This window comes from Misgurnus anguillicaudatus, chromosome 17, assembly GCF_027580225.2.
Source record: "Misgurnus anguillicaudatus chromosome 17, ASM2758022v2, whole genome shotgun sequence".
NCBI lineage: Eukaryota > Metazoa > Chordata > Actinopteri > Cypriniformes > Cobitidae > Misgurnus > Misgurnus anguillicaudatus.
In genome coordinates, this window is record NC_073353.2 from 39094324 (window position 1) to 39111215 (window position 16892).

A 16892-nucleotide genomic window follows, 5' to 3' on the forward strand; every position below is an offset into this window, starting at 1 on the left:
CAGCATGAACTGCTGAGCGGATATGCTGTCGAGGAACGGCATTCCCCAAGGGGAATGGAGATTGAACCCCCTATCTATCGAGCTGATCTGGAGTCAGTTCGGGAAAGCAGAAGTGGATCTGTTTGCGTCCGAGGAAAACACACACTGCCCGCTGTTCTTCTCGTTGACGAGCTCTCCTCTGGGCGGAGAAGCGCTGTCGTTGCCGTGGCCGAGAGCCAGCAAATATGCGTTTCCCCCCATAAAACTGCTGCCGTCAGTTTTACACAAGATCAGAGAGGAAAGAGCATCAGTGACACTAATCGCCCCGTACTGGCCGAACCAGCCGTGGTTTCCCGACCTGTTGGAACTGTCAACGGCTCCCCCGTGGCCGATCCCGTTGAGACGAGACCTGCTCTCTCAGGCGAACGGATCAATCTGGCACCCCAGCCCCGAGAAGTGGAAACTTCACGCGTGGAAGGTGTGTGGGAACCGCTAACAGACGCGGCTCTGCCGCAGAGTGTGCTCGATACGCTGATGCAATCGCGTGCCCCCGCTACAAGACGGTTATATGCCCTTAAGTGGTCGGTATTCACGGGGTGGTGTAAAGAAAAAGAGTTTGACCCGGTGAACTGCTCCGTGTCAGCTATTCTATCCTTTTTACAGCACAGAATGGATACGGGAAGCATGCCCTCCACCCTTAAAGTATATGTTGCTGCCATCGCAGCTTTTCATGCTGAGATTGGGGGGCGCTCGGTGGGAAAACACGAGCTCATAGCGAAGTTTTTACGGGGTGCACGGCGCCTCAGACCTTCTCGCCCACCCACCGTACCGTCTTGGGACCTGGCCTTGGTCCTGAAAGCACTAACTCTTCCTCCGTTTGAGCCTATTCTAACGGTAGGTTTGAAGGAGCTCTCTCTAAAAACTGTGCTTCTGCTGGCTTTGGCTTCAGCTAAGCGCATAGGAGATCTGCATGCACTCTCTGTGAACGCTGAATGCTTACAATTTGGACCAGGGGACTGTAATGTCACGTTAAAACCCAAAGCGGGTTATGTGCCTAAATCGCTATCCACGCCATTTAGAGCGCAGATTATTTCTATCCCCGCCTTCTCCTCGGATGACGCGGCGACTACTAACGCGATCGTACAGAGTGAGCTTTGCCCGGTAAGAGCGCTAAAAGCTTATATTGATCGCTCGGCGCCGTTCCGGACAGCGGAACAGCTGTTTGTTTGTTTTGGAGGCAGCGCCAAAGGACGCCCAGTTTCCAAGCAAAGACTGTCGCACTGGGTGGTTGATGCTATTTCACTGGCATACTCTAGCCAAGGAGTGCGTTGCCCTTTGGATATTAAAGCCCATTCTACGAGGGCTATTGCATCGTCATGGGCTTGGTATAAAGGCGCATCTATTCAGGATTTATGCTTGGCAGCTGGCTGGTCGTCTCAGAACACCTTTGCTAGGTTTTACAATCTGGATGTCTCCTCATTGGCTTCCCGAGTGCTTTCGGTAAACACGCCCTCTACCTCCAGTGTCTGACATACCTGATGGTTTCTATCAGGTCGTGTGTGAGGGGCGGCGCTACGGCGACGCCGACTTGAGAATACCTTAGCGCCGGACGCTGCTCGCCCGCTGAGTATTCGATTTATTTACTACGAGAATTCCACCATGTATTGGTTTTTGTGGATTATCACTTGCATTTCTGACGCCGGGAATCACCCGCTCCCTGGATGCTGAGTCATATGAATACTGCATGTGGATTATATTTTACAACTTCAACGCCGGATCTCGTCCGCCCGTTGGGTAAGTCAACATATGACTGCAAGAGTGCTGTGTTCACTGCCGCCAGTCCAATGATCTAAACTCTTCTACAACTTGTGCGCCGGACGCCGTCCGCTCGCTAGGTATGTTGTTTAATTCTTTAGCGTTTACTTCTTACCCGCTTAATGCGGTGTTACGCTAGCACGCCACTGGCTCTGTTATGGGTTTTGGCTGGTGCTTAGTACGATATGCCGCTATCGGCTGGTCATTGAGATTGTTGCATGCTGTTTGCTTCGTTATGCTTGGCCTATCTTGCCGTATGCACGGCGCGGTTCTATACAATCTCCCATAGCGTCAGCTAACTGACGCAATGTCGAGAGAACGTTCTCGACAGGGAACGTCTCGGTTACTATCGTAACCTCGGCTCCCCGAGAGAACGCGAACGAGACACCGCGCCAGCTGCCGCGCTCACGGCTTCGTAGGCTGTACGGTCGTTCAGTCGTTTTTACTGAAGATATTTGCTCAGGACGGCTGCTATTATAGTGAGAAGGCCACGCCCTCTTTTGCCGTCTTGAGCGTCATTGGCCAGCGCGAGTTTCAACTGCACTGGCGTTGTGCAATAAGGCTTCAGGGTAATCGTGATTGAAGGATCAATCCCATAGCGTCAGCTAACTGACGCAATGTCTCGTTCACGTTCTCTCAGGGAACCGAGGTTACGATAGTAACCGAGACGTCTTCTCTACATCACCAATACCAGGAAGTAAACTGTTGCCTACAATCAGTGTGTTTGTAATAGTCCAAGAAAAGAGATTTACGTTGGAGACGATAACTGACGTCATCATTTTTTTTGGGACACACACATCAAAGAAAATGTAAAATCGTGAATTGGACCACAGGTGCTTTTTAATCAATTAATATTTAACTCTCCGTTTAGAAATCTCATCGATTCATATAAATATATCTTTAGTTTAAGACTACTGAGATAGAAAGATGTAGTTATGACACATTAATGGCATTTTAATAGCTTTTGCAACTTTATCAAATGATGAGCAGCTCACCTGTGGTGAAGCATATGGCACTGAACTCAGCACAGCAGCTTTGGAGATTTAAGACGTAATGAAATTAAAATGAAAAACTGTAATTTATTTTGTTCTGTAAATTTTTTTTTTTTTTAAATGACTTGGGCTATCTGTGAGCTTTATTATTATTATTATTATATCATTATCATTTTTTTATATGATTCTTATTATTATTTTTTAAATATTATTATTGTTTTTTAATATTATCATTATAATGATAATGATAATGATAATGATAATGATAATGATAATTATTATTATTATTATCATTATTATCAATTCATGTGCCCTTATAATCTTTAATAAAAAAATCTTCAAAACAAAAAAAGCGCCGCGATTAGCAAACAGCAACATGACACAGCTTCAAATGATCCAATCAAATCTCGAATGGATGAATTCAAGTCCTGCCCTACCTTTTTCATTTCAGAAGCGATTTCACTCGGATACATGTCACCACAGGGAAAATAGACAGTGACTTTATAATTCAAAGTTAAGTCTTCAGAAGCCTCACGATGCTGTGTGTGACAACTGTTGTTATTTACTAAAAACGATAATTACAAGTGACCGCGAGACACACGAGAGGCAACAACAACATTTAAAAGAATAATAAATGAAATGAATAAACTTTTTTTTTTTTACAAAAATGTTGATGTGTGGTACTGACAGTAGATATTTGATCTGATGTAAGACTGCTGTGGTTTACAGGAGATCATCTGGTAGTGTGTGGTCCACGGAGGACCTGCTGTAATACAGTAATGGAGGAGAACTTCAGTAACAGGAGCACACGAGACTTTGACAAGCTGATAGATGACACGAGTGAGGATCTGAGGAACACATTTATGACCAGACATAAAAGGTTTGATGGTACGATTTGTTTATTAACATTCATGAGCATGTTCTCACTTTCTGTTTCTGTCGTTTTATTTTATATATAACTAAGTCATAAAGACACCTGCACTGGTTTCTTTTTTTAAATGGCAATGTAATTTTCCATGAGGATTCATTGCAATTGCTTGTACACATCTGATTGACAGTAAATGTTTTATCAATGTCCATTGAATGTGATTTGTTACAAATAGTGCCCTGAAGCGACAGACGAAGATACAGTATATTCATTCATTTTGGGATTCATTATGTGTTGCTTTTCACATTAAGACAATGATTTTTAAAATCAATCTAGAAAAAAAATCATCATTTTATTGCTAAGGATACAGTAGAAAGGACATGTGTCACACTGTTTCTGTATATGACTCAAACTGAAACAGAAAATCAGATTGAGTTTGACATTTCATCTATCTCAAACTCATTTCACTCCATCAGTCAGTTACATTAACATTGCTGTTGGTTTATTTTGGTTTTATTGATTTTGTTTAAATTAATCCACGCATTAAAGGTGCAGTGTGTAAATTTTAGTACAATTAGTGGTAAGGTTGCAAATTGCAACCAACGTTTCAGTTCACCGAAACGCATAGAGAAGCTACGGTAGCCGCCACCAGACAGCCATGTCATTGTTGGAGACAACTTAGTAAAAAAAAAGTTTGTTCGTTGAGGGCTTCTGTAGAAACAAAATGGCGACTTCCATGTAAGGGGACTCTCTGTGTATGTAGATAAAAATGTCTCATTCTAAGGTAATAAAAACATAACGGGTTCATTATGAAAGGTCTTTATACACCACTGATAATATAGTTATGTATTTTATATTGCATTACTGTCAAGAGATCATTATAAAAGTTACACACTGCACCTTTAAGTAATAATTTTTTTACATGCATTTTGCAGACACTTATGTATAGACACAGGGATCTGGTTGAATTGGATATATGTGACCCTGGACCACAAAAGCACTTATAAATGTCTTTAATTAAATTGAGATGTATACATGTAGGCTATACATCATCTGAATAAATTCGTTTTCTATTGATGTATGCTTTGTTATGATAGGCTGAGATACAACTATTTGAAAAGCTGAGGGTGCAAACAAATCTAAATATTGATAAAATTGCCTTTAAGTCAGATGAAGTCCTTAGCAACACACATAACTAAAGATAAATACATTTTTTATATATCTTTACGGTAGGAAATTTATGGAACATGATCTTCACTTAATATTTTTGGCATAGGAAAATCGATAATTTTGACAATACAATGTATTGTTGTCTACAAATTTAGGGCGATATATGACTTTGTGGTCCAGGGTCACAGATTTGTGTGTGTGTGTGTCCTGGCCTGTTTTCTACACTTTGTATGTAATTTCTACAATTTAAGTAACCAGAAGATGTAGTCCCTAAAATATAAACTAAGGTGAATGTTTACTAATATACAGTTATTATTTTCTGTATATGTATTGACCGATCCGTATTCCCATTCAAACTGAGAGGGCACGTGCACCCTTGTTTTTTTTTAGCCAAATGGATTTTGCATGCAACTTCAAATTCAAAGAAGCGTCCATTAATCTGTTATTTGTCTTTTAATCTGTTTAATATGCACAATATTATAAATTCTGCGCTGCATCCTTGTCACTTTTCAGAGATTTTCACCATTTTGATCGTGTTGCATTACTTTATTCTGGTGGCAGGCGCTGCAGACAGCGCAGTCTCAAACATCATCAGCGTCTGAGCGATCTCACAGACTCTTTGCTGTTGCTGCTGCATTTTGATATCTGAGGAAATAAAAAAAAAATGTAAGAAATGCTTACAACATTTCCAAAACCCTGTACGATAATGTGCAGTTAAACTCCGTGTAGAAAATGTATGGCTTAAAATGTGACCGTCTCAACGTTATATTAGTAGATTTCTAGATTCATCTTCGTACAACGCCAAAGTTTGCCATATTTCACGGGGGCGCAGAATCACACATGCTCACATGAGGTAAAATTTGATTCAATAATGTGTTCCTCTAATAATTTTTTCTATAATTTTTTAAAATCATTTTTGAACATTAAAATCAATTACGTGGCTATAGCTTATGTCATTGTCGTTGTTTATGTACTTTATGGATTTAAAATTACATTAATTTCATAGGATAATGCAGTTGTTGTAGCTGTACAAGTCATTTATTAAAACGTAAATAAACAAAACATGCCGTTTCAGATGTAAATAAGATACCAACGTCATTATTCCGATTAAATAGTATTTAATATAAAACTTAGTCAACACTTTTGTTTTGGAGGTATTTGCATGAAAGCAGGGGTGTTCAGATTGTTAGAAATGTAAGTTCCATGGAAAAGACTGAAAGCTCTATAATATTTTGTTTGATGTATGCACTAATTTTTGTATGCTGTGCCCCCTTCAAAAAAACTGGTGCATGATGCACCTGACTGCAACAACCTATTTTAAAGATCATGCTGACTATGCATAATTTGTTACATATAAATTATATGAAATTTAAAACAACTATGAGAAGTATAACTGTAACCCATCTTTATTCAGAAATGTTGAGGGATTTAGTTTTTGCTAACAGAATAGACTCTCTACATCTTTACCCCGTTTATGATGACAATAAAAATTCAAAATTGTTGTGTTTTGGTAAATGGCTTTAAATGAGAAGTGATGTCCATCATCTCAGGACACTGCTGGTGATCCTTCACTTCAAGCTTCAGATGTTCATGAATTTTATTTTTGAAGTATAATAGACACAGAAACTAAAAGTGGGTCCATGTTTTTATCGTTAAATGCTTCACACTAACAGTTTGCGTCTCTTTTGTTTTGTCAGGTTTCTTCCTGGATTTGCTTGAGAACACGGAGCAATCTCTAAATGAGATGTTCATACGTACATACGGCAAACCCTACATGCAGAACGCCGAGGTCTTTCAGAGTTTGTTCACAGAGCTGAAGCGATACTACACAGGTGGCAACGTCAATCTAGAAGAGATGCTAAATGATTTCTGGACTCATCTTCTGGAGCGCATGTTCCAGTTACTTAATTCCCAGTATATCATCACTGAGGACTATCTGGAGTGTATCAGTAAGTACATAGAAGAGCTCAAGCCCTTTGGAGACGTTCCCAAGAAGCTAAAGTATCAGATTACACGAGCATTCGTCACAGCTCGTACCTTCGTTCAGGGCCTGATGGTCGGCCGGGAAGTCGCTAACAGAGTTTCAAAGGTGAGCTCATAAACTAAAAGGTGTTAACGGTTCTGTCAAACAGATTTATGGGTTGGATTTTATGAGTGAAAAGGAAAGATTTCTTTTACCCTTAAACAGATAGCAATCCAGTGTGAATAAAAAATAAATTTAAAGCAAAAAAACTTGTTCAGGCAAAAGAAAAGCAGTTTTTAAATGGACCGACTTGTTTGTATTTTTGACACAACTGAAGGTCTCTGCTTTAAATTCAGAATTATTTCTTTAATGGACATCTTTCTGTATGTTTCAGACAGCAATGTCTCAATGTTCTGAATGGCTTAAGCATTAAGTGAATAATATGTTCAACCATCTCTTCAAAGGTTACCATGAGCTCCACGTGTATCAACGGCTTCACTAAAATGCTGTACTGTCCTTACTGTAATGGCCTGTCGACATTGAAGCCCTGTAAGAACTACTGTTTAAATGTTATGAAGGGCTGCATGGCCAACCACGCTGATCTGGACCCAGAATGGAGCAAGTATATTGGTAAGATCATCTTTCAAGAAAAACCTTGAAAAAAAAACTCAAAAAATCTGAAATATGAACTTACAACACACAACAGAGAATCATACACAGTTTGAAAGTAATGAAAGATTTTAAGCTTTGTTTCTCTTAAGAGGAACCCAAATATTTAAAGGCATGTGTTAACTCTTTCCACACCAGCATTAAAAAAAAAGTTGCCATGATTTTCACAAAAGTTTAATGCCTTCTAGAAATATATAAACAAAATATATTAAATGAAAGAACAGTTGCTCTGCATTCAAAACACCTTTCATCCTACCTTCATTTGTTCTCTTTTTATCACCTCTCAAATATGGGTAAATTGAGCAAAAAGCGAGATAATTGCATTTTTATAAAGGACTTTTTTTAGAGATCAAATTCTGAGGGATTGAGTTTTACTGTTTTTAGATCAGTGAATGCTTCAGTGTTTTATAAGTTGGTTAAGAGCACCACCTTGTGGATAAAAGTGGAAATATGGATTGCCATAAAAACTCATCATTTGCAGGGAAGAGTTTTCTCTTAATTGACAAGATAACTCGTCAATGGCGGGGAAAGAGTTAATGTCTGGTGGTGATTTACAGATACAGAGAGATGGCTTGTTTTTTAATCTTATCTGAGAGTGCATCATACTAGTTTTTTTCAACCCACGGGTCCCACTTTTATTAAATTATTTGGGCTGCCCCACACCACTGCATCCATTTATACCACCCACAACCATTAAATATAGACATACTAGGCATTGTAATGTAAGTGAAACAGGCTTTATTTCAGCCTACAAGTGCTTGGAAACAGCCATTAGATTACATCGCCAACAACATACACTTATGACCCATAACCAACATGGTCATATTAATAACAACATAATGATACACATTTTCAACATTTACAAAGCAGTGTTTGTATTCATCTGTATAGAACAAGGGTCTCCAACGTGGTGCCAAAGCACATTCTATTAACTCTTTCCCTGCCATTGACAAGTTATCTTGTCAATTAAGAGAAAACATTTGCATTAAAAAAATTCCTGATTAATGTTTATGTTAATTTGCACTATACACGTTTATCCACTAGACGGCCCATTTTATAAAAAAAACTGAAAAAGCCAAAAAGTTATTTACTAATTTTAAACTCACATGATTATCACATTTTACAAATGATTGATAATCATTCTGAATCTGACCCATTTCAAAATTTCTCCACAAAAATGCAATTATTTCAGCTAAAATAAGAAAAAAAAACATATTTGAGAGTTTATAAGCAGAGAAAAAATGAAGAGTTTCGTTGCAAAACGAGATATCCACCGTTTTGTTAATTGTTCAGAAATCACGTTTTTTTGGTTGTGCATTCCAATTAATTTCAATGCAACTTAAGTTGTTTTGTTTTGATTTAAACCTTCATAACTTAAAAAATACAGCCAAGTAGCACCATAAAACAAAATAACAACAACATGATAACATAATAATAAACATGTTTTGACAAAAATGTTAAAAAATGGATTTATCTTGTTTTGCAACGAAACTCTTCATATATAGATGGGATGAAAGTTTTCAAGTTTTGTTTGTTTGAATGATTGATTGTTTGAAAGCAAGGGGTCTGTTCTTTCATTTAATATATATTTGTATGTTTATATTTTTTAGAAGAAAATTTTCCTTGAAGGCATTTTTTGAAACTGGTTTTAGTTTTAGGTGTTAATGAAGCCCACTGATCTATATAAATGACTGGATTGCGCATGATGTCACAACTGTGAAGCCACAGCGCCGCCATGTTGGTATACCCAAACATTCCATTAAATCAATGGACGCGATCAGATTTTAATGATAAAACATCACTTAAGTAGTCTTGGTTTTTATATCTGAAGTTACCCTGTACATTATTACAACACAAACGTCCTAAGCATGTACATAGTTATTTACTGAAAGTTGTACATTTTAGTTTTTAATCAGTTATTATACATTCATCTTCATTACAGTATCAGATCAGCAGACAAACCGCAGCATATTTAGTATTAATGACAAACGTGCTCATTCTGAAATCTAAATAAATAATCATACTTTGTACCGTATGTGCATGCAATAATTTGCTGGGTTTATGTTTTTTAAACTTAGAAGTTACCTAAACTTATTTAGAGAAATAACGCTGACCGTGTTAGCCTGGTAATACCATCCTCTGCTATTTTGCTTCGCTTCATAGACAGAGTCTGGCTGGGCATAATTGACAATCGTTTTCCTTCTCGTGGGAGGGGCTTGTCTGAAGTTTAAAATCATTGGTCTAAACGTAAGCCAATCACACATAACATTTGGATATGATGTGCTTTATGCGCCGGATCAGCCGCATCGAATCTCTGCTGTAAAATACACGTATGATGTGAAAACAAACCCATCGAGCGAAATACCAGAGTTAACATGGCTATGAACGACTTTTGCAGATTATGTAAAGTAAATCGGGCCAGAGCTAGTTGAACACTATCCTTATGGTGGCTTTCCACTCACGTCTAACGGGAGGAAAGCCCCTCTCTCCTCTCAAACTCTTTCACCAGACAACCATAACCATATGTAAATTAAATCTCCCTACCTTATTTTCTGGTTAATCAGGAATGTCACCAAAGAATGCTTGCCCACGCGTCCTCCACCATTAACTGTGAACAATATAATTCCCTTCCATGATTTCTCGATCGTTGTGCACATCAAGCTGTGCTGCACACAGTTTCTCGCTGACGATCGGTAAAGTTGATAAATTAAACTTTTCCAAAAACGTGTCGGGAGTAGGGCAACAACATAATCTCCATTCAAATGTTTAACAAACACTTTTCTTGTTCGGGTTTAAGTTGGCAAGTGCCGGTTCTCCACAACAGAGCTTCCTGTGTCTCCATGTCCACAACAAACTACAACCGTGATTCGGCGTTTAGCGTCTACGTCACGGCTCTCAGCCCGCCCTCTGTTCGTTGATTGGACGGTCGTTTTGAGACCGGTGGAAAACTGTTTGAATGGGAGGTATCTCAGACTGAGTACAGAAGCGTAATGAAATTTAGCGGAAGTACGAAGTCTGACGTAGTCAGGCTATGACCGTGTAGCTGAATGTCAAAAAAAACTTTATTTATACCCGTGTCATTAACAGAACGCAGCAGACACACTCACCTTAACGGTTTTTTATAAATCCATTTCCCTGCCCGATTAAAACATAAACATTGTAAATAACACCAGAATTAACAGTTAATTTATGTACACATATCCTAAAAATAATCTTGCGTGACTGATACGCTGTAAAGCGGGTGAATTTAAAACATGATTTTGAATGGAAGTCAATGACGCCGTCTGCCGGGTGGGTATACCAAGATGGCGGCTCGAACTCTGCGCTGACTTCACCTCACGCTGTTACGTTAAGCGTTCTATGCGCAATCCAGTCATTTATATAGATCAGTGATGAAGCCATGCATTAGAGCAGATTGCTGTTGCCATGACAATCAGCAGGTGTTTTATTTTCAGTCGGATATGATCAATACATCGTCACTGTGCTGTGTCCATACACAAAGACCATAGGATCAATTCAAAGTTCACTATGCAAAGAACGGCAAAAATCAAAAACTATTCAGTATGAAAGCATTATAAATTTTATTTAACATCATGTTTTGATTGCTGAGTATTATGAATGTAGAAATCGAGGAGATCCTCTAGACACAGAGATTCTGATCTCAAAGCAAAAACAAAGAATTTCTCTTGCAATTTATTCCTGGCAGATTTTGGGCATCATGTTTGGTTTACTTGGGCATTGTGGGACATTTCTCGAATTGTTTCCATAAAGTGGTCTGTGCATGTGGAGATGACTTGCCTCAAAAACGTTGACCGGTTGCCTAGGGTGACCCTTGTTGAGAGAAACACAGCAAAAGTTCTCCACAAACCTTGAATCTGTCTGATTGGGGATTACTCTTTGTCTTTATTTCTGAAACATCAGATTCCTAAAACTCATTCACACGGACTTCATGATGAGACCAAAAGAGAGAAACATGTTGAGTTTATTTCCATGTTTATGCTGAACATGACTGAGATGTTTAAACAGAATTAAAATACCTTAAATAGCAGGAAAGGCTCATTTTAAAGCATTTGGGGTTTTATGGTTGCCAAGCTAAATTTGAGGATTTAACAAGGGTCAGGCGGGATGTAAGGGTCACGTTTGGTTTGTGATATTTTATATTTACAAAATGTTTTACATGTGAACAGATCTCAGCTCTGCTTTGTATTTACCGCGGTATAGAGAGAGAGTTTTCCTCTGAGTGACAGAAATAGATGCTGAGCTTCAGTCCATTCACAGACCTCCAGCATCATGCAAATATTTTTCTCAAACGATTCTCTGTTGCGATTACTGGAAGGCAGAAAACTGTTACAAAACTTTCCAAACTCAGTGAGCAATAAGTATATGCAGTACAAGTTTATATTACTCTACATTCATTACATAAACAACAAATCAAAACTTGGGACACACGTGCACATTACTGAGGTTTTGCATGTCAGACAATTCAGATAAAAGTCCTTACAGTACTCAGTGTCTTTACACATTTTCACATAAAATGTGTACTGTAGGAAACCATTGACCACTGAAAAAACGATTCATTCAATTTACTCAATTTTTTAAGGTAAGTGGTTGCAATCAATTTATTTTAGCTGCATTTAAACAAAGTTTTTTTATTTAACTTATCTTTTTTGTTTAAATGTAGCTTAAATAAAATGATTGCAACCAATTATCTTAAAAAATTGAGTAAATTGAATGAATATTTTTTTTTCAGTGTAAAATGTTTGACTGTCCAGCTTTTAAAGCGTATCATTGTTTTTAATTAAAGCCAAACAATGCTTAATATTTTGCTTTTTGGACATACTTTAAAAAATCTAAGTTCATTTAACTTAAGCGTATAAAATTAATTCAACTAGAACTTTCAAGTGAAATTAACTTAAAATTATCAGTACATGTTATAAGGAATACACATAATCATCTGTGCCTGAATATTTTGATTTTAGGTTTTTCACAGAAGAAATTATAAAATTCTTACCTACTTAAATATTTGTTAATAAAATGTAATTGAGCTTTAAGCTCTTATAGTTATAAATGTTGTTTTGTTGTAAATAATAATTTTGTGAAGTCCCCGTTCAGGTGATCAGTTTTACTTTCATGAATCCTGGTCAGCACATTTTATTATATTTCTCTCCACAGTACTGCATGTCAAAATTATAAATTAATTGTCAAAATTACTACAAATTATTTCAACTTAACAAGTTTGATGAACTTGCTGAATTATATTAGAATTAAAAATATACTCTTGTTTTAGTTCACATTACATTTTTACATTACAACTTTCCTCTAATTTTTTAAGTAAATTCAACTTGTCTATGTTAAACAGCTTTATTAAAAAAATACATATCTGAACTCTGTTTTTTACATATAAAGAAAATTCATACATATGCATAATTTCTAGATTTGTCTACGAATGGCAATTAAAGTGTAAGAAAGAAAATTAATCTAAACGTTTGACTAGTAGTTTTGTTTCATTAACTAGTTTCATTTGAATCGTGTTTATCTAAATATTGTTTTTCAAACTTTAGTTAGTAAAAAAAAAATACATGTTTTGCTATATATTTACCTTCATTGTGCAATTTTTTACTGCCTCGTAAAGGGTTAAATTAATTCATTACAATATGTTTTTAATGCAGCTGTATTACATATAAATGCATGTAGACATACTTTTTATTTAAGTACATCATTAACATTAATCAGTGTTTTAATCCAAATCCTAAATATTTCTCTCTACTTTCTCATCTCTCTGAATTTCAATTAATAAGCTTCTGTCCATTTGTTTTTGTCATAATATACATTTAGATTTATCTGCGTTACCATTTGACAAACACACAAATTAGTCTTGCCCTTTCTCCAGTCCTTTGTTACCAAAGTGTAAACAGATCCTTATTGATTTTATTTGCTCATTTCTTTTTAATTGCATGATTTGTTTCATTAGGTAACAGGATCCAGCCACAACTTCACAATTCATGAAAATTCAAGCCCGTAACATTTCCTGTGCCCTGAAAAGACCTCCTCATGAATAAGAGATGAGAGATGATAGAAAGCGACTCCTTTATTGCAGAGGTCCGACCCAAAGAGATTAAGAGCCCTAATGATGGAAAATGAGGATGATTCTGAAAAAAATGACCTTAACTTGCCCAAAAACACCAAGTGTCATCATTTACAAAGAGAACTTTCTTTGTGTTAGCTCACAATATCATAAATATACAACGTAAAATTTATTTATTGCTAATATGGTAAATTAAAAAAAATATATTATTTATTAAATTATTGATTTTTTTTCTGCACGTGTTGCAGTAGGTGATCATAAAACTAAACATGTGGTCAAGCAGTGCAACAGGTTAATAGTTAGATTGTTTTCAGTTCCTTAAACAAGCAGCTTGATTAAGTGATTTTCATAAATCATGATCACACCTTCAGAACTCATTGAGAGAGCAGTTTGATCTCTTTAAGCCTCACTGGAGATCATGGGGTTAAACAAACACAAATTTAGTAATGACAGAGCGGCTGAATGTGGCCACCGATCCAAGTGTCACCCAGAAATGCTTAATAGCTCGCAGATGTTGTCTGGATAATGTTGGACAAGAGAAACCGACTCATATCACTGTCTGTGCAGTTTTCATTCTTGAGCATCGATCATATAGATTTGATTTATGTTCATAATGTATTTTTCTTATTTTAACAGGACACCTGTTCTAATTCTTATCTTTTGTATAGTTGACTGAAATCTATAATGTGTTTAAGATTGATGTTTACTTCACCTCACTGGAGTCATGCTGTCTAGCCAGTGTATTATTAAAACTGTATGATGCCAACTCACTCAGCGTCTCCGTGCCCAGCTGTTGAGTCTCTCCAGATCGTGTTTGGAGGTTTTTGTGGCGTTTGGATCTTTAAACACGGAGTCCATGGCTAAGAAAATAGATGTTGACAAAAATGAATGTTTTCTTCTCTCATATTTGCGGACAATCTCTTGCCACACCCGTCATGTTGGCTGGAATTAAGAGGGCCTCTGAAAGCATTAGACATCATCGCTTTATCTTCCCATCCATCCCCAAATATATCTCTCTATTTTCCAATTTTTCACTTGTTAAAGAGCGAATCTCAAAATCTCAGACGCAGGTCAGGGTATAACAACATGTCATCCCAAATATGAATGATAGAGATGCACCAATTTTCCACCAATACCACTGATGGATTAGTTTCCACTGATACCAATTATTCAGACTGATATCTTCCGATGCCGATAGTTTGGTGGTTATACTGACTTGCATTAACCATATTCTGATTCATATAAGACTATTAACTATTTCCCCGCCATTGACGAGTTATTTGCATAAAAACATTTGCATAAAAAATTTGTTCCTGATGAGGTTTTATTTTAATCTGCAATACTGCGATTATCTACCCAATTTATAAAAAACTGAAGCAAAAAACATTTACTAATTTTAATCTCTGTATGTTTTGATAATCTTTTTGAATTTGATCTCTAACATAATTCCTTCACAAAAATGCAATTATTGCAGCTTTAAGAAAAATACCCATTTTAAGGTGCAGTGTGTAATTTTTAGAAGGATCTTTTGACAGAAATGCAAAATAATATACAAAACTATATTATCAGGGGTGTATAAATATCTTTTATAATGAACCGTTTTGTGTTTATTAACTTAGAATGAGACATTTTTATCTATATACACCGAGGGTGCCCTTACGTGTCTAATGCTTTCGCCATTTTGTGCTGCCATGTTTCTACAGAAGCCCTTAACTGACAAACTTTTTTACTATAAGTTGTCTCCGACAATGACATGTTTGTCCGGTGGTGGCTACCGTAGCTTCTCAATGTGTTTCAAAAGCGAGAGGTGAGCAGTGGACTGAGCCGTTGGTTGCAATTCACCACCTCACCACTAGATGCCGCTAAAATGTACACACTGCACCTTTAAGAGTTTATAAGCAGAGAAAAAATATATAAATAGGATGAAACATTTCTTCCTGTTTTGTTTGTTTATTGTTAGTTTGAAAGCAGAGAGTCTGTGCTTTCATTTGATATATTTGTATTTATATATATTTTTAAGATTTTTTTTCCTGGAAGGCATTGAAACTTTTGTGAAAAAAAAACAAAAAATGCTGGCGGGCAACTTTTTTTTGAAAATGACTGGTGCAGAATGAGTTAATATTGAACAAAACTATTCACAGAGCTCAAATTTATTGCATTTTCCCGTTTTCTTTTGATTGACAGGATCTATATCGGCTGAAAGTGTGAAAAATTGCTTTTATCGACCAATACAGATTATTGGACAATATATATCGGCCCATCTCTAATAAATGATTGTGTAGGCTACACTGTAATAAAATTAAATGTCACAATACACTTTCAGAAAAACTGTACAAACGCTTTCACAATACCCTTTTTAATAGTCACTAATATGCACTCATTGGGTACAAATGTCTATTTTTTAAAAGGCTCTCGCCCCAGTGTCGCATTTTGTATCTCTTTCCAATAGCGCATAAAAATGTACTTTCTTCAGCAGAATTTTGTGATATGGTTTATATAATAATATGACATAGACATGTTTTTATCCACGATAAGGTTTTGGTCCAGTTTCCTACAGGTAGACTATCAGGAGGCATTTACCCAACACAAGATTTCATCGTCTTGTAACCTTCTCATTTTCCTTTCCATGTTGTGTTTTGACAGATGCCATGTTACTCGTGACAGAAAGACTAGAGGGACCTTTCAACATCGAGTCGGTCATGGAGCCAATAGATGTAAAGATATCAGAAGCGATCATGAATATGCAGGAGAACAGCATGCAGCTCTCCTATCAAGTATGTCCTGTATTTTTTACCCCCTCTGCGTTTTGTCCATAATGATCACATGGTGATATCATGTCCTATAGAAGCAAACAAGCCTAGAATTTAGCCATCTGTGGGTTTTACCGGAGTTAGGTCCAAAACCCAAAGCCCGTCATGCCAATTCCAGTCTTATTTTTAACAACATATTTGCGGACGGTCAGAAATGCGCAGCCGAGGCCAGTAAGCGCATATCGTACATCTCTGCATTCTGACTCGGTCACAGTGTGTCGATTTAAACACAAAATATCTTAATGCAGTTAACTGGCATGAAATGAAAAGTTTTGGCATTTTTATAGACAACATTTGATGATTTGTCTTTGTTTGATACATTCACAAAGATTTACTATTTTACTATTATTTTGCTTTTTATGCTTGCAGTTTTTATGACCTTCAGCTTACTTTAAATAAAGTACAACAATGCCCAAAGGGATTCACAGTTTAACAGCCCATAAAAGAGAGATGTAACCCAGTATTTAGGATTATTTAGGTGGTGGAAATGTTCAAAAAAAGGATTAAATTGAGTTTTGGGGGGGTCTGTGATGTTACCGTC

The 16892-nt window shown here is 36.9% G+C and overlaps 1 protein-coding gene across 1 annotated transcript in view; it reads left to right on the forward strand.

The window, feature by feature from the left end:
* gpc6b (glypican 6b) overlaps positions 1–16892 on the forward strand; it is a 41191-nt gene that overhangs the window by 8934 nt on the left and 15365 nt on the right. Inside the window, exons 2-5 of the mRNA XM_055215485.2 lie at positions 3516–3674; positions 6522–6913; positions 7252–7417; positions 16185–16315. Coding sequence (XP_055071460.2) covers positions 3516–3674; positions 6522–6913; positions 7252–7417; positions 16185–16315 — 848 coding nt within the window. The remainder of the gene's footprint in view (positions 1–3515; positions 3675–6521; positions 6914–7251; positions 7418–16184; positions 16316–16892) is intronic.